The 18,463-nt window shown below is 37.2% G+C and overlaps 1 protein-coding gene across 1 annotated transcript in view; it reads left to right on the top strand.

The window, feature by feature from the left end:
* Positions 1 to 226: 226 nt before the first annotated feature.
* LONP2 (lon peptidase 2, peroxisomal) overlaps positions 227 to 18,463 on the top strand; it is a 106,872-nt gene continuing 88,635 nt past the window's right edge. Inside the window, exons 1-5 of the mRNA XM_082710998.1 lie at positions 227 to 574; positions 7,461 to 7,695; positions 10,841 to 10,972; positions 12,150 to 12,272; positions 16,795 to 16,958. Coding sequence (XP_082567124.1) covers positions 342 to 574; positions 7,461 to 7,695; positions 10,841 to 10,972; positions 12,150 to 12,272; positions 16,795 to 16,958 — 887 coding nt within the window. The 5' untranslated portion in view covers positions 227 to 341. The remainder of the gene's footprint in view (positions 575 to 7,460; positions 7,696 to 10,840; positions 10,973 to 12,149; positions 12,273 to 16,794; positions 16,959 to 18,463) is intronic.

Raw genomic sequence — 18,463 nt, 5'->3', positions numbered from 1 at the left:
CAAGTAGATTAAAATTTAAACATGGTCCTCTCTCCAGGACATAGTCCTGCGGCTGAGCCTCAGGAGAAAATGGGAAGGCAGACCTCGCGGAGGGTGAAAGGGCGCTCGTGCTGAAGTGCTCCTGTTCTCCTCCACTTAATGCACGCGCTCTGCGGGGCGGCTCCGGAAGGGGGCAGCGCGAAGCTGCGGAGTTTGAGCCCGGGGGCGGGCCGTAGAGCGGAGCCGGAAGCGCTAGCGCGCCGGCCGCCAGTGGCTGGGAGCTTTAGTCGGGGCTCTAGAGGTCGCGCAGAGCTGTGGCTGCTGCTGTGTTTGACGGTTCCCCAGCGCGAACAGCTGTCACCATGTCGTCCGTGAGCCCCATCCAGATCCCCAGACGCCTCCCGCTGCTGCTCACCAACGAGGGCGTGCTCCTGCCCGGCTCCACCATACGCACCAGCGTAGACTCGGCCCGCAACCTGCAGCTGGTGCGGAGCCGCCTGCTTAAGGGCACTTCGCTGCAGAGTACCATCCTGGGGGTGATCCCCAATACGCCCGACCCGGCCAGCGACGCGCAGGACCTGCCGCCGCTGCACAGGTAGGCCGGACGGCCCCCGCGGCGGCGGCGGCAGGCGGCGCGGCCTCCTCTCCGGACCCCGGCCCAGGCCAGGCCCGGCCTCGGGGCGTTGAGGCTCGAGGGGTGGCCTTCGTGGCTCAGTTCTGCCTCTTCAGCTACCTCCTGTGTGAAATGGGGGCGACAGATGTCTGTCTCGTGACTGTTAAAGGGCATAACTCGTGAAGTAGTGAAAATTCCGCAGTTAGCTGGCGCTGTTCCTTTGATTTAAGTTCTTACCACCACCACCACCCCCCCGCCCCCGCCCCCGCCCCAGGTCTTCAGACTCCTGGCCCAGTTTCTGAATTTTCCAGGCGCCTCCTCTTTGTTTTCTTTTCTGCCCCTCCTCCAGCTTTCTGCCCTCTTAAGTGAGACACTTGCTATTCCACACGTTTTCTCTTTTTCCTGTGCCGTCCTAATCCGCACTACCCTTTGCATTAATTTTGGGGTGCCTGTCTTCCAAACTCCCTGCCTGCCCCTTCACTTTTACCCTCCCTTCCTGCTCACGTATTCCCTTTCTGGAATTTTCTCATCTCCTCCTAGCTGCTCTTTCTCTCGTATGTTAACATTTCTTACACCGCAAGCTTACCACTAGATTGCCCTACACGATGGCCCTAGTTGTGTGTCTTTGGGTGAGACACCCTGTGCCTATTGGAACCTAACAGTAACCATTTCTTGGGTATGTTAATTAAGTGTTAATTAATTAAGTGAAATAATCTTTGTGCTTGATCGTAGTCTAGTAGTGTAGCCACTAGTCACATGTGCCCGGTCCAAACTGAGTTGCTAGAGTGACCAACTGCCGGGTTTTCCCCAGAATTGAAGTAGTTGTAGCTGTAGAAGTCCTGTTTCCCAGGAAACACTGTTAGTCCTAGATAAATTAGTGCAATTAGTCAGCCCAAACGTGCTGTAAGTATACAGCACACACTAGAAATTGAAAATTTAGTATGTAAAATGTTTTGCTGGTTAATTAATAAATTTTACATAGATTAGGAGTTGGACTGGTAGTACTTTGGCTGTTCAGGGTTAAATGAAATACTACTATTTTACTTTTTGCTTTTCCAGTATGGCTACTAAAATTACATATGTGGTTTACATTGTAATTCTATTGGCAGTGCTGGGATACAGTATATGCTCAACAAATGTTATCATTTTTTTTTAGACTCACCTCCCTAGCCTGTGCCTCCTATCCTGAACTCTTCCTGAGATGCTTTCAGTTTAGAGCAATTGTTTACCTCCAGGTACCCTTTTTTAAAGTTAGGGATTCCTGACTGAATGATTTCGAATGCCCTATTCTTACCCCAAATTTCATGACTATATGCATTTCTAAAAGGAGAGTCTATGACTGTCTTCAAATTCAGAAGGGAAACTGGTATCTCTCCCTTCCCTTCCTAAAACAAACAAACAAAAAAACCAGTAATACTATCTCATTAATCCACATTGTAAAAACCTTGCATTGCTCAGGCATGGGAAACATTTTGACTTCCAACTGATCTGCTTTGGTTATTGCTTGCATGGAATTGGATACTTTCCAAGTTTCCATGAACTCTGATAAACTGTATTGAATTCTGGTTTCCCAACATAATGACCCCACTCCTTACGCCTCTACTTATGCCACAATTTTTTGCTCTCTGTGCCCAGGCATTTGATTGCTGGTTGAGGCAAGAGTGTTCATGGTTAGATTTTTTTGTTTTCGTTCTGTGCATATGTTGGTTATTACCCATGGGTACACTGGGAATTTCGAAAGGAGATTTAGTCATATTTTAGTCATTTTGTTAGTATATCCTGGCAAGAGTTTGGATGCTTTTTAATTTCTTTTATGTAAATCCCTCCAACACATCTGTAACTGAATTCTCATGCTTGGAAGCAATTGTTAATATTCTGATCCGTGATGTTCATATCACTGCTTTTGTTTTAAATTAATAGCAAGGTTAAAATTATTCATTTAAGTTAGAAAACATATATTGGCAATTCTTCATAGAATTCTATCAGAAGGATCCACCAGACCATCTGGTTATTCTAGAAATATTGTCTGCTACTTGAAAAGTCTGTGTAGAATTGTACTACATTCCTTAGTACTAGCTTCAGATGTCTTTTTTCTCTAATATGACCTTTAAACACTCTTTTAAAAATTTAAAAAGCTTTGATAATGCAAATATTGAGTTACCCATAACCATACCATTACTCTGTTTCGATACATAAATCTGCCCTTCCTCAGTTACCTGCTTTTCCAGATGGTGGTGGTACCCAAAGGGAAGGCCAGGGGCTCTACTCCTGTCTTTTGTTTCCTTTAGACCATCCAGGTGACAATGCCTCAGTCTTGAAGAGCAGCAGAAGTCATTTATTCCACTGTGTTCCTTGTCGCACAAAATAGCAAAGCCAGATGTTGACTTCCCTGAACAGCTTGCTTTAGTGTTTCGAACGGCACACTCCCTTCTGCATGTTAGTTAGTGTGCAGGCATGTTACCTGACACAGGAGCCTTTTTAAAGGAGGAGCTTTGGATTATCCCTGCAGCGTAGAACTTGGCTCTTAATGCTACCTGAGGGCACCCTGTTTACCTAGACTTGAGTGACTCATTATTTTCTTAGTGAAGATGGAGAATAATTTAGTACTACGTATACACTGTCCTTTCATGCATTTCAAGATGGTCATCCAGTCGTCTTCCAGCCTTGTGTTCTTCAGGATACATGGCTTCATTTCCACATAGTGCTGATTTCTTAGCCCCTCTCTTTCTGGCTTCTTCCTCCAAGATCCCAAATTAGTTTCACTGGCATTTGTCTGACAAGAAATGAATGCTTTGTAGATAGCAGATGTACAGTTTCATAATTTGGGTTAAGTTTTTGTCCAGGCATTACTCCTATTTTTATCTTTGAGCATTCTTAGGCATTCAGAAATATTACCTGATAGTACTAACATTTTAAAATTTATGTTAGCAAGTATGTAATGGATAGCTCTATAGATTTTCCTAAGTCTGCATTTATTCTTTTTAGGAAAGTGTCTGCAAGTGGCAATCTTAAATTCAGAAATGAAGTTTTAATTGAAAAAAATTTTTTAAGTAATCTCTGTCCCCATCGTGAGGCTTGAACTCGCCACCCCAAGATTAAGAGTTGCATGCTCTGTTGACTGAGCCAGCCAGGCACCCCCAGAAATGAAGTATTAGTAAAGGAGTGAAAACCAAAAATCCTAAAGCAACAGAAGCCTCATCTGTTGTAGACCTTGGGGCAATCCTAATAAGCTCCTTGTTTCTAAATCATAATTAATTATGATGATGAGTTTTGCCAAAAAACATAAATATTTTAAGAAGATAAGTAGGGTGATACAAGAGAATGCTAAAAAGATGTTTCATTTGTTCTTTCCCAAAGATGTGTAACTTGATTCTAGAGTTTTGGTAGAAATGCTTCTCTTTGTTAAGTGTAATAAGATGTGAACAGTTGATATTAAATGATAGCAGTGCTTTCTAGTATCTCAACTATTTAGAAGCTATGTGAATAAGTCTTTGTTTATATTTTTTATAGGCACAAATTGATATTGTCCATTGTGGTGATAAAAGTAAAATATATCCTGAAACTTAATACAGGTCTTTTTTGCCTGCCTATGCAGTATCTTTGTAATCAGGGAAAACTAACCTGTTTACCCTTTTTGAATCTCAGCCACTAATTTATAATAAGGAAATGATGTTACCTTCCTCACAGGACTGAAAGGTAGTACATAATGAGATAATACTTATGAAAGCCTTTTGTAGGCTACAGAGCAATAAACCTATATGTTAGAGGTATTATCCCCAAATAGATAGTTTTGTTTTTTTTTTTTAAGATTTTATTTATTTATTTATTTGACAGGCAGAGATCACAGAGAGGCAGTAGAAGTAGGCAGAGAGGCAGACAGAGAGAGAGGTGGAAGCAGGCTCCCTGCTGAGCAGAGAGCCCGATGCAGGACTCGATCCCAGGTCCTTGGGATCATGACCTGAGCCGAAGGGAGAGGCTTTAACCTACTGAGCCACCCAGGTGCCCCCAAATAGGTAGTTTTAAAAGTAAGTTTCACAAATGGTGAAGGAGGGAGAAGTGAGAAGGCCCCATAGTCTTTCAGTATGGGCAGAACTGAACGATGTCATTATAGAAAAAGATTTTGAAGATTGAGGATTCCAGGAAAGATGGAGAGCTTTAAAGTTAAAAAAAAAAAAAAAAAAAAAAGCAAGTGGTTGTCATAGATAGGCCAGTTTGGATATTTATACAATATCCTCATCTTCGAAAGCTGCCTTTTATAGTAGTGCTGCTTTTAGATTTTCCCACAACTACAGTTGATGGTTCTCAAATATTTTTGGAACTCTTCTATTATCTAAGTCAGTTTCCAAAGTACATTAATCAACCCATTGTAATCAGACTTTGTTTGGATTAAAACAGTATTTTATAACTCTGAAAATAGATCCCAGTTAGAAGTTCCAAAAATTCTTCAAACTGTAAAATACCACAATAACTAAGGTGTAGATTTACAGAACTACTACCTAAAGGGAAAGAACACCACTCATTTGTTGTATACATTTGGGTCTGTTGCAAAATCAGAATGTTGCCTTATGGTCATGCATAAGGCTAATAAAGCAAATATTAATAGAAAAACTGGAATATTTAGAAAGATGACTAACTTGATATGAAGCCCGTTATGTATCATAGTTAGTAGGAAAGTATTAAATTAATGTATATTTTGTTTACTTAACTATCTGTGTTTATGTGTATAACCTAGAGCCCAAAATACAATAGAACTTGTCTAAAATCACATTTAAACATGGTGCTTCTTCACAGAGCTTTTCACCCGAAATGTCTTTTGCCAGATACTCTGTAGTTATCAGTCATTTCACAGATCTTGTTTTTCTTTAAAAATGTTACATTCTAGTCAGCTGTAAGTGATTTAAGGTTAGACCCAATTAACAAATGTAAAACCTTTATATATTTTATTTCATTAGAAGGAGAGGCATAATATAAATCCAACTTAATTTCTTTTTGATATGGAACATCTTCCTTTCATAGTTAACACACTGTTTTACTTGCTTTGTAAGAAAACTCATTTTTAGTTTTACCTTTCATGAATGACGTGGTTCAAATAATTAAATTTATCTCCTAATCTGGAGGTTTGGAGTTGCCTCATATCTCTCTCTGGTTTCTCTGTGGTTCCAGTTTGCAAACCCCTTAGGCCAGGGATCCAGTTTGTCATCTGTTGATGTTGCCTGTAGACAGATCTGCATTGTGCAAGCATTGATGGCATCATCTGAGGGGAATTGTAGTCTTGGTCTTGGATCAGTTCAGCTATTGCTAACTTTCTCAGGCAATCTGAGTTGGTTTACAGGAAGTGGGAGATATAGCCTACTACCATTAATGACTGAAGAAAAACAGCCACAACAGAAATACCTTAAAATAATAGGTAATTATCAAATCATTTCAGTTTTTAAAGTATATCATGTTTCCCCACCACCACCAAATTATCTTCCTGATTCTTTGGTTTTAGTTATTGTTTAAATCAGTTTTTATCCCCTGTACAAGTGATAGGACAGAAAAGGTGGTAAGGAGAGATGGACATACTTCAAAATTAACTGAATGGCAGAGGGGAGCCAAAGCTTCCGCATAATCTACAGAATTACTATAAGGAAGTAGTTGTGAATTGACTGCATATAGAAGTAAGAAAATTCCCTGACATATTCAAATTCTGTATTCAAATGTAAAACATACAGAATTATATGTTTGAGAAGGGCGAGTTTGATTTTCCAGGATTACCATTTCCCGAGGGTATTGAGAGTTCTAGTTACCTTAATTCTAGTTTCTTCTCTGAAATCACAGGCCTTCCTGTGGCTGAAGGGAGAAGATAGAATTTTAGTTTGGGGTCTGGGTGTGTTTTCTGAAAATGGCTCTTTCCATTTTGTATTATTTTAGCTTAGTTTGGATGGGACTTCCTTTCTGTGAATTAAGTTTATATGTAACTTGGTCAGAATTGTAGGTTCTGGTAAGGCGCTAAGACTGAAATAAAGTAGAACTTTTATACTTAGTATTAGGTGGAGCCTTTACTACTTAGGACAGAACAAAGTATATACCTTCAGTGTGTGGCCTCTAATATTTAGTCCCCATATTTAGATATTTCATATTCATAGGCATAGATACTAATTATCAGATTTGATGACAGTTTGTGAGAAGGCAGATACGTAGAAGTTTCAGGGACTGATGGTGTGAAAAACCGGGCTTGATGTTGGTAGCAAAACTGGTTACCAGAGATAAAACTGGAAAACAGAGATTTCTTAGATTGGTTTAACGTTATACTGTTTATATATCCATCTGTTTAAAACACTAATATTTGTTCTAGTATAATATTACCTCATTCCTAGCAAAATGAATTTAAGCTATGTAATTGTCAAGTACTTTTATGTTTTTATTTTTAGGGATTTCTACCTAATCTCAAAGGAGATGATAATTAGAATGATATGGTCTGCTTTGCCCCCTTGCTGATGGTAGTGACTTCACAGACCGTTACTAGTTGCTAAATTAGAGAAATAATTCATTTCCACTTTAGATGTCGTTTTTAAAATAATTTCTTAGAAAAGGCAATACCGGGCGCCTGGGTGGCTCAGTGGGTTAAGCCTCTGCCTTCAGCTCAGGTCATGATCCCAGGGGCCTGGGATCGAGTCCTGCGTTGGGCTCTCTGCTCAGGAGGGAACCTGCTTCTCCTCATCTCTCTCTCTGTCTGTCTCTCTGCCTATTTGTGATCTCTCTCTCTGTCAAATAAATAAATAAAATCTTTAAAAAAAGAAAAAAAGAAAAGGCAATACCTTTTGAGGCAAGTTTCTGTCCTACCACACTGAACATTTGTAACACTGGTGTTTTGTGTGTTTTTCAGGATTGGGACGGCTGCCCTGGCGGTTCAGGTTGTAGGCAGTAACTGGCCCAAGCCTCACTATACTTTGCTGATTACAGGCCTGTGCCGTTTCCAGATTGTACAGGTCTTAAAAGAGAAGCCATATCCTGTTGCTGAAGTGGAACAGTTGGACCGGCTTGAGGAATTTCCCAACACCTGTAAAACTAGGGAGGAACTAGGAGAACTATCAGAACAGTTTTACAAATATGCAGTACAAGTGAGTTGCTTTTATTTTTTACCTTAAAACCCCATTTTCTCCGGTTCTTTTCCTGCCCTAAGATATGATGAATCTGTTGAGTGTGAAGTGTTAGGGCAGCGTATGTTTAAATGACTTAGTAATATAATATATTGGTTTCACTTTGCTTTTGTCTAAGAGTGTACCTACGACATTCTAGGAAAAATGAGCCAACTCTTTCTAAAGTTTTTCCAAGGAGTCTTTTAAAACTTACCTTATAGCTTCCAGTGTCTCCAAACCAGATAGTTATTAAACCTAAATAGTGTTAAAAACTAAAATATTGAACAAAAGTCATATGTCACAAGAGTTATCTAGGTAGCAAATTACATAAGTTATGTTGGTTCAGAAGTCAAGGTCACACTGACAATGGCAGTAAATGTGGAGGGCTAGGTCTACAGTAGACTGATTTCAAAGATGGTTAAAGCCTTGATTAAAGCCTAGAATGCTGGGAAAGAAGCACATATGAGGCATGCATAAATATTTGACTTTTTAATTCTAGGTTTAAGGTTTTTTTTTTTAACTCTAGATTGACTAGAAATCTTTTCCCCTCACCCCATTTTGTTTGAAACTTTATCAAAATATATTGTAAAATCGAGTCTTCTACTTTCTGTTGATGCAGTCCAGTGACTATAATTAGATCTGTGAGGATCAGGCAGTTCTAAAGGTCTCAATTGTTGAAACGTGTAAGGCAAGTGTTCACACCCTTTGTATCTGTACCTGATGTGGCATTTGCAGCAACACACTTCTGGGGTCATAAACAATAGGGAAATAGAGAACTCAGAGCTGTAGCTTCTGTGGGGACTAAAAGGAAGGACCTACTTGAACAAAGAAACTTCATGTTGAGAACTGGAATAAGTGATTATATGCCATTGAAGAAGGAGATAGAGGGAGAATCAGAATTTTCTTTTTTTCCTGGGTAATACTCCTGGGTCTTTGTTCTTCTGTTGGACACAGCTCCATAGAGATTGCACTTTGCTTTTTACTTCTCCCCACTTTGAATCAAAAGAGAAATTTTAAACATGTGAAGAATTATAGTGACATGAAAGGAATCTTTAGAGAGAAACGTCACCATAATTTCACTTCTATCATGCATTATTTTAACTTTTGGCTTGTCTTCTGGTATCAGTCCAATTCAGTCTTATATTTTGTTTTCCTATCCATGTCTACTTTTTATATTAAGTATCTTAATAAATTTCATTGAGTTGGGCTATCAGAATTTTTATCTTTCCTCTTTTTAGACATTGAGGTTGTTTCCAGTTAATACTTTCTGTCATTTCCTTCTGTATTTCCTTGCATAGCCTTCATCAATAGACTTCTTCAATAGCTTCCTAACCAATCTCTTTCTGGTTTCTTTTCTCTGATTCATCCTGTTCACTGAGCCTTTCTAAAGAAGTTCTGGGCCTTCCTCTTTCCTGAGTAAAAGACTTTAATGGTGATAGGATAAAGTTAAACTTTCTTAGGACAATATTAAGGCCCTTCCCAAATCTGTTAAATTCCACTTATACCCATTGTTTTAGTCACGCTGTCCATCAGCTTCACATCTTGTTGTTTCATATCCCAGTGATTTTGTCCCTTCTGTTTTCTCTGATGGGAGTGGTCTTCCTTCTCTCAGTTTTCAGATTTTTGCTTTCCCAACTCCTGTGGGCTGTTAGTGCTCCTTTTCCTGCACTCCCACAGTCGTTTAAGCACCCTTTTTAATATAATACTTACCACATATTGAAATTTACCTTGTAGGTCTGTTTCTTCTACTGAACTTGAATTCATCCCTGCTTTCACCACTCGCTACCGAGCAGTATGTTGTTGTCTGTCAATTAGTTTGTGCTCAGTAAGTGCTTGGAGAACAAGTTTTAACTGTTTTATTTTCTTAGGATGAATTCTTAGGAGAAAGAGTCTTTAAATTTTATTATCTACTTCTCCCACCTGAATGGCTTCATCATGACTGTGCTTTCTTTCATTCCCTTGACTCTAGGCAGGCAATGGATAGATTCCTAAATTACAGTGCCTTCAGAGCGGCTGGATTAGTACTGGCATCAGAAATCTTTTTAGAGTGACTAAATGAGGCACATCATTTGTGAATTAGTCAGTATAGGCTAAGCTTTGCTATTGTAAGTACTCCAGAATCTCAGCATACTTTATAGCAAAAGTGTATTTCTTATTCATGCTTTGTATGTAAAACTAGAGAGTGTGCTGATCTACCTGTTAGAGTCACTTAGGGACTTAAGAGGATTAGAGATTCATCTCAAAACATGTATTTGTTATTGCTGAGGCTAGCAAAGGAAATACGGTAAGGCTAAATGGTCTTTAATGCTTCTGCCCCGAAGAAACTGTTACTTCTCATGTTTCATGTATCCGGGCAAGGCTCATGGCCCTATTTGTATTCAGAGGAGGTGAGAAAGAGCAGTCCTGCCATGTGTCCAAAAGAAAAGGAGAACTGTCAACAACCCCAGTGGTTATTATAGTTACTGAAAGCTTGCTTTTAACTTAATGTATCCTAACTCCAGGATATACCCTGGATGTTGTTTGTATAAAAAACATTCACAGTCAGTGCTCAGATTCCCATTAATCCATTGTTCTACTAAAACACTGTTTTTCAACTATTCATTGGTTAACATAATATCATCGACTCTATTAAATTTCCAGAATTTGGTAATTTCACTGTGATTATGTAAGAGAATACCTTTGTTCTTAAGAACAAGGGTCAGGATGTCTGCCACTTACTCTGAAATGTTCAGCAATAACTGTGGGTGTGTGTGTGCATGCATGTTTAGAAAAAGCAAATGTGGCAGAATGTTAATAATTGGTGAATTTAGGGGGAAAAGAATAGGACTTTATTATACTATTGCAACTTTTCCATGAATTTTAATTTTTTCCAAAATAAAATAAATTTACAGAGCCTTTTAAACATTCATATTATCCACATTTGAGCTGTTTTTGCTTTAGTTCTGATTGATATTTTGAATGTTCATCTCTTTTCCTCTGCGGCATGTAAAATGCCTGGGCTGTGGTAATCAGTGATCTTTCAGAAATAAAGACTCTGAGGCCCAAACATTAAGCCTATATAGCAGTCTGTCTTTTGAATTTACAAATAATGCCAGATTTCATTAAAAAGACTTCTTTTTTCTTGTAGTTGGTTGAAATGTTAGATATGTCTGTCCCTGCAGTTGCTAAATTGAGACGCCTTTTAGATAGCCTTCCAAGGGAAGCTTTACCAGATATTCTGACTTCAATTATCCGAACAAGCAACAAAGAGAAGCTTCAGGTACTGTATTCCCTTCTGAAATGCAGAGTTGTTTTGTTAGTTTTTATGCAAAATAATAAATTTTGACCTTCAGTAAGAGATACTCGAGATGCATAAATGTAGTTAAAATGCTCTTGCACTGAAATTGACTATTAAAAGTAATTGCTTTACATTTTTGTTTGCTCAGGCAGCTCTTTTATTCACATTATCAGTATTAGTAGTTTGTCAATTTATGGAAAGTTAAAGCGGACAATTATTTAAAAAATAATATTTAACTCAAAAAATAAATATGTTTTGTCCATTGTTTAAACACGTGGCGCTGTGGACTTTTGTGTATGTCCTGCTTTATTAGAATTCTTCATGATGTTTCTTACATAAAGCATACCTATGATGCATTATCTATGATTTTCAGTTTCTAGTTCTTGAAAGTGAAGTGAGTTGTAAAGACACTGAAAACTGTAGAATCCTAGATTTGCATGTTTTTTCTCAAAACTATATGTTTTCTTACATACTAATTTTTATAGTGTTTATGCAGTCTGCTTTATTGAATCTTCATAGAACATGTAAATTAGTTTTCATTGAAACCTTTATCAGTTTAATACTTTTATTACAATTATGTAGGAATTCTAACAAATTACAATAGCGAGTGCATCTAACAGGAAGGTGTATAAACAGCTTACTCTGTAAACACAATCTGAGTGCAGCTCAGCTGGTAGGAGTACAAGAGTGCAGGAGTACCAGAGGGTAAGCTGGCTGTGGGCATCAGCAGGGACATTTGAAAGAATGGAGGGTTAGTTACTCCAATCAGTAGTGGTGGTTGTTTAAAAGTGCTCCTGTTCTTTGATGAATGTAAGAATTTAATATTTTGAACCTAGAAATTTTTTAGGCCTAATATGTAGGCATATTCTGGGTTTTAAGAGAATAATTCACAGATAGAGTTGACATTAAATGTGTGTTTTGTTCTTGCTGTTGGAACAATACACATGGCTTCATTTTTGAATGAAAGCTCAAGATGCTTTTTTTCTTTTTTAGGATTCTGGTGATTTCATATAATTAATCTGGTTGTATTGGCCGTAATGTAGCTGTGACTATTGATAGTTGTCTTTTTTACTTAACAATTTAAGTCCTGACTCTGACTACCTTGTTTTGGGAGCATGTGTTTCAGGTTGATTCTACTGACTGACTCATGTTCCCTTAGATTTTAGATGCTGTGAGTCTAGAGGAACGGTTCAAGATGACCATACCGCTTCTCGTCAGACAAATTGAAGGCCTGAAATTGCTTCAGAAAACCAGAAAACACAAGCAAGATGATGATAAGCGGGTAAATATTTCTTTCAGTCTACTTCTTTATGTTTCCAGTTGTTTTTATGTGATATGAGATTCAGTTTTTTTGAAGTAAAAAAAAAAAAACAGAATAAAGAAAGGAACAAAGCAAAAACTTCATTGTCTCTTATCACTCAAATTATTGATAAAATTTTGAATTTGGTATGTTTTTCTAGTCCTTTTCCATGTCTGGGTCTTTCTCTTTTAAAAAACATTGTAATATTTTCTCATTTTTTGTTCTTGGTAATTTTTGGTTCATCATTAAAAGGGATAATTTACTAAGCAGTTTCTCTTTGCCATACATTTTGTGTTGTTTCCAATGTTTTCTGTATTTTAAAAATTAAAAACTGTGATGAATGTCTTTTCAAATAATTGAAGTTATTCAATTACTTCAATTATTAAGTAACTCAATAACAATAGTTATTCAATTATTCAGTTAGATAGTGTATATCAATTAGATATACACTATCTAATTGAATACCTCATGTTTCCTTTTTACTGTATATCTCATGTTTCCCTTTTTAAAAGTTTTAATTTAAATTTCATTTAGTTAACATACAGTGTAATATTAGTTTCAGGTATATGATACTTTAAGGTATTCAATGCTTCCACTCATCACCCAGTGTTCATCACAACAGGTGCTTCTACTTCTAAATCCCTATCGCCTATTTTATTCAACCCCCTCCCCCTGCCCCTGTAACCATCAGTTTGTTCTCTGTAGTTAAGAGCCTGTTTTCTTGGTTTGCCTTTCTTTTTTTTCTCCCCTTTCCTCGGTGATTTTGTTTCCTAAATTCCACATATGAGTGAAATGACATAGTATTGTCTTTTTCTGGCTGACTTATTTCACTTACCATTATTTTCTCTAGCTCCATCTGTGTCATTGCCAGTGGCAAGATTTTTTTTTTTTTTTTGGTAGCTGAGTAATATTCCAGTGTGTGTGTGTGTGTGTGTGTGTGTGTGCACGCGTGCACGCACACGCATGTATATTTATTTATACCACAATTTTTTTATCCATTCATCAATCAGTGGACACTTGGGCTGCTTTCATAATTGGCTGTTGTAAATAATGCTGCTATAAATACCAGGATGCACGTATCCCTTTGAATTAGTATTCTTGTATTCTTTGGGCAAATACCTAGTAGTGTAATTGTTAGATCATATGATAGTTCTATTTTTAACTTTCTGCACAACCTCCATACTGTTTTCTACAGTGGCTGTACCAGTTGCATTCCCACCAATAGTGCCAATAATCCTTTTTCTCCACATCCTCACCAATACTTGTTGTTTCTTGAGTTTTTGATTTTAGCCTTTCTAATGGGCATGAGGTGATACCTCATTATAGTTTTGATTTGCATTTCCCTGACAATCAGTGAAGTTGAGCACCTTTTCATGTGTCTGTTGACAGTCTATTCTCAGTGAAAAAAAATGCTATTGGTATTTTGATAGGAATTGCATTAAATGTGTACATTGCTTTGGGTGGTATAAATATATTTTTTTAAGATTTTATTTATTTATTAGATAGAGAGAGATCACAAGTAGGCAAATAGGCAGACAGAAAGAGAGGGGGAAGCAGGCCCTCTGCCTAGCAGAGAGCTGGATGCGGTGCTCGATCCCAGGACCCAGAGATCATGACCTGAGCCAAAGGCAGAGGCAGAGGCTTAACCCACTGAGCCACCCAGGTGCCCCAGGTGGTATAGATATTTTATTAACATTTGTTCTTCCAATCGATAAGAATGGAATGTCTTTCTGGTTTTTTGTGTCATCTTCAGTTCCTTTCATTGGTGTTTTATAGTTTTCAGAGTACAGGTCTTTCAAGTCTTTGGTTAAATTTATTCCTAGGTACCTTAATGGTTTTTGGTATGGTAGTAAGTGGAATTGACTCCTTAATTTCTCCTCCTGCTGATTCTTAATTTCTCTTTCTGCTGCTTCATTATTGGTGTGTAGAAATGGAACAGATTTTTGTACATTGGTTTTGTATCTTGTGACTTTATTGAATTCTTTATCATTTATCAGTTCTAGCTGTCTTTTGGTGGAGTCGTTGAAGTTTTCTATATGTAGAATGTAGTATGGTTTCATCTGCAGATAATGAAAATTTTACTTCTTCCTCGCCAGTTTGGATGCCTTTTATTTCTTTTTGTGTCTGTTGTGGCTAGGACTTCCAGTACTATGTTGAATAAAAGTGGTAAGAGTAAACATCCTTGTCTTATTCTTGACCCAAGAGGAGAAACTCCGTTTTTCCCCATTGAGGATGATGTTAGCTGTGGGTTTTTCATATATGGACTTGATTATGTTGAGGTATGGTTCTTCTAAACCTACTTTCTTGAAGCTTTTTATCATGAGTGGATGTTGTATTTTGACAAACACTTTTTCTGCATTTATTGAAATGTTCTTTTTTTCATTTTTTAATGTAATATTAAGAACATACTACAAAATTGTTTCCTAAAAGGACTGTAGCATTATGCTGTGCCATAATTTAGCTGACTTTTTTGTTTTTAACTTAAAAAAATTTTTATTTTCATTTACTCCAATTCTGCTCATCCTTTTCTGTCTTCTAAGCTTAGAGTCCTGTATCCTCCAGTGATTTGGTAAATAGGCACTTTCAGTTTACCTTTAGCTGACTTTTGAAAAGTATTTAACTCTTTAATCCATATGTAATTTATTTTGCCCTAAAGTGAAGATAGCAGTTGTATTTTGTCCCAAATAGCTTTTTATTTAACTCAGCACTTACAAGTAATTCTTCACTTCCCCATTGATTTGTTATACCTTCATTATCATATATTACATTTCTATGGGGTCTGTCTGAAGTCTCCCTTGAGCTATCAATTTTACTCTTGTTATGTGTGGGCAGAGCTAAGATCAGGAACATACTTTTGATTTTGGCAAGAGTTGAAATGACAGGCCTCTGAAGGCTATTAGAAAGTAAGTGGAAGGTTCAGAATCATGTTAGAGATTTGATGAACATCAACATAGAAGTGTTCCTTCATCAAAGAGAATACATTGTAGAAAGAGAAGAGCAAGGTGAAGGATTCCTCACCAGTGGGACTAAGGAAGGAGCATCAAAGCAGGGTGGAGGAGAATGAGAGAGGCAGGAGTAGCCTGTCTGGTGTTTCTGTTTCAGGACATGATTCTGTTTCAAACAGCAGAAATGAGAATTACTTCTCATTTGAGATCAGATCATTAATTTAGTTATACATTTTGTGCAGAAAGACAAAGCAAGGCACACTCTGTGTTGGGAGGCACAGAAAACTGCCAGCTGTTATCAACAAAATACTCCCACTGCTTAAATGGAAAGATGTTCAAAATCATTTCAGAAAATGATCAAACAGGCAATAGTTACGAAAATGTAGGAATCAGAGGATAATATTTGGAGTTAGGCCTAAAACTTTCTCTGCCTTAAGAATTGAAAAGCACTCTTTAGTAGCTGGAAGAAAAAGATTGTATAAAAAATTACTTATGTCTCAATAATGAAATAATTGATGTCCTTTTTTAAAACTCTCATTTGAAAATTTTTTTGTTTCAGTTTTTCATACTTAAGACTATTTATTTTTTCTGCCAGTGAGTTATGTAGATAAAGGTATAGATTCACTATTTCTGTTACTATAAAATTGCTTTTTTATTTACTGCATTATGTCTTTAACTTTTTATATTTGAATGTATTAAATAGATAACAATAATAGTTTAAAAAAATAAATAGCCATGCTTTTAAATGAAGTACCTGTCATTTTGCTTCAGTGATGGCTGGTGTTGATTCATGATATTGTTGAGTTGAGAATTTCAAAAGAGCACTTTGGAAGTTTTAAAATATGATAGAGAAGTTGTGGAGAAAGAGAACACAAAGCCATTTGAGTTGGCAAAGAGGATGGTTGTTGAGTTTCAGAGAGCAATTTCATCATAATGGAGACAAAAGTCAAAGTATGAAATACAGATTATTTAAGTACTTAAGAAGGAAAGGGAAGTGGTGGTCAAAGCCACTTGATGGAAAAGCAGAACATCAGAAAAAGGGAAGTAAAGAGTGTGTAGTTAACGGAAAGGGACCTATGTAAGATGAAATATTTTGAAAGGACGAAGACTTCTCTGTGTGGGGGGGATAAATGAGAATAGAGTCAATGGTAGAAACATTAGAGATGTTAGAAATTTTATAATGTGGGAGGGGAAGTGGAATTTCTTGTTGGTAATTACTAAATATTAATATAATAAAGAAAGTAGTGACTGCCGTAGTAGCTCAAAGAAAGATAGTCCTAGATGTTTTCATTATTTTTAGAGCCAGTTGTTGAATTTTTTTCTCATTTTGTAGTATAAGCATGTAGTAAAGTAATGTCCACTTTATGTTGATCCACTTTTGGAATTCTGGTGCTTCTATATGTGTTTGTGCCTCTTAGTTATCATTATGAACTTAGTTCCTAAAGATGTAGACTCTATGAAAGTGTTATTCAGCACCAGTTATAACCTTGTATGTTACTAGGTACCTCATTTCCAATTTATCTTGACACACCGTTTTACTCTTCTACTTTCTGTTTTAGGTTATAGCAATACGTCCTATTAGGAGGATTACACACATCCCAGGAGCCTTAGAAGATGATGATGAGGATGAAGACAATGATGACATTGTCATGCTAGAGAGAAAAATACGAACATCCAGTATGCCAGAGCAGGCCCATAAGGTCTGTGTTAAAGAGATAAAAAGGTAAATTGACGCTGAAAAGAAACTATTCACTCGTTGGTATTTTCATTTTGCATATTAATGTTAGAAAATTCATTACTCATGGAAACTGGAGTCTTCTTTGGATCTCAAACTGAAAGCGTTGTTTTATATTCTTTAACCTTTCTCCTTATGGTTAATGTAGGTATAGACCATTCTATTCATTTTATCTTTCCAATGTCAATTTTTACCTTTCATGGCTTTCCAAATTCTCAGATTATAGTGTGATCTGTGTGGAATCTTCAGATTATCCCTCTTCATGCCTCAACCAGAATCTGATTTTAAAACGCTCTTAATACTGCTGAATTAACACCAATGTCCCAACTCTTTTTCTCAGTTGCTTTGTATAAGTGGTGCAGTTCTTCCACCTATAGTGTACTGTCAAACATGATCACCTTGTTAACTGCCTTTTTATTGTCTCAATGAATAGGTTGTGCTTTGTTTAGACACAGTGTTTGTTCTTTATCATGTTCTTCACGTGTCACTTTTTTCTTCTTTAGAAAAAAAAGATTGGGGACGCCTGGGTGGCTCAGTTGGTTAAGCAGCTGCCTTCGGCTCGGGTCATGATCCCAGCATCCTGGGATCGAGTCCCACATCGGGCTCCTTGCTGGGCTGGGAGCCTGCTTCTCCCTCTGCCTCTGCCTGCCATCTGTCTGCCTGTGCTTGCTCTCTCTCCCTCTCTCTCTCTCTCTCTGATAAATAAATAAATAATCTTTATTTAAAAAAAAAAGAAAAGAAAAAAAAGATTGTAAACTCTAGAGGGCAGGGACTGTCAGTTTCTCTTTGTATAAGGTAAAGTACACAGAAAACTTATGACAGCATAGGGTATATGGATAATCTCAGGGTTAAATAGAAAACCAGTATTTTCTTTCTGTACTTGACACATTATAACTATGTTGCATTTTCTTTTATTAATGAATTATATGAACCTAAGTGAATGCTCAGTAACTAAATACTTGACTTTCTCAGGCTCACAGTTAAGGATGTGAGTTACAGTTCAGGAATACTTTATACTGCTGGCATTAATTAATGTAGAACATCTGTTGTGGGCAGAACCCTGTTAAACACTGCATTTATTATGGGAGTTGCATTTTTAATTAAATATCTGATATAAGCTTGCTTTGATGAGCTGATTTCATCTCTGATACAAAAAATATATAATTATTGTCTTATGCATGGTTAAGCACTTAAATCTTACTGTGATAGGTATATCAATGGATAAATGTGACTTGAGACTCCCACTGTGAGGTACTGATACTGGTAAGGTCATATTTCAAGGATAGAATTAGATACAGTGTTTTATCCCTCACCTCTGTTACCCACCCCCCCGCCCCAGTTTGCAGGTATCTGTTTAATTTTTTTTCCATAAGTACATTACAAAACAAAATAACCAGATTTTTAAAAACATTTCCAGATTTTTAAAATCAAATATGCATAGTATATCTGACACAAGAAAGGCAGATGCTGGATTTTTGTGTTTTTAGGGAATT

The sequence above is a fragment of the Mustela nivalis genome, assembly GCF_964662115.1.
Source record: "Mustela nivalis genome assembly, chromosome: 18".
Classification (NCBI taxonomy): Eukaryota; Metazoa; Chordata; class Mammalia; order Carnivora; family Mustelidae; genus Mustela; species Mustela nivalis.
This window is presented reverse-complemented; position numbering and strand designations above follow the sequence as displayed.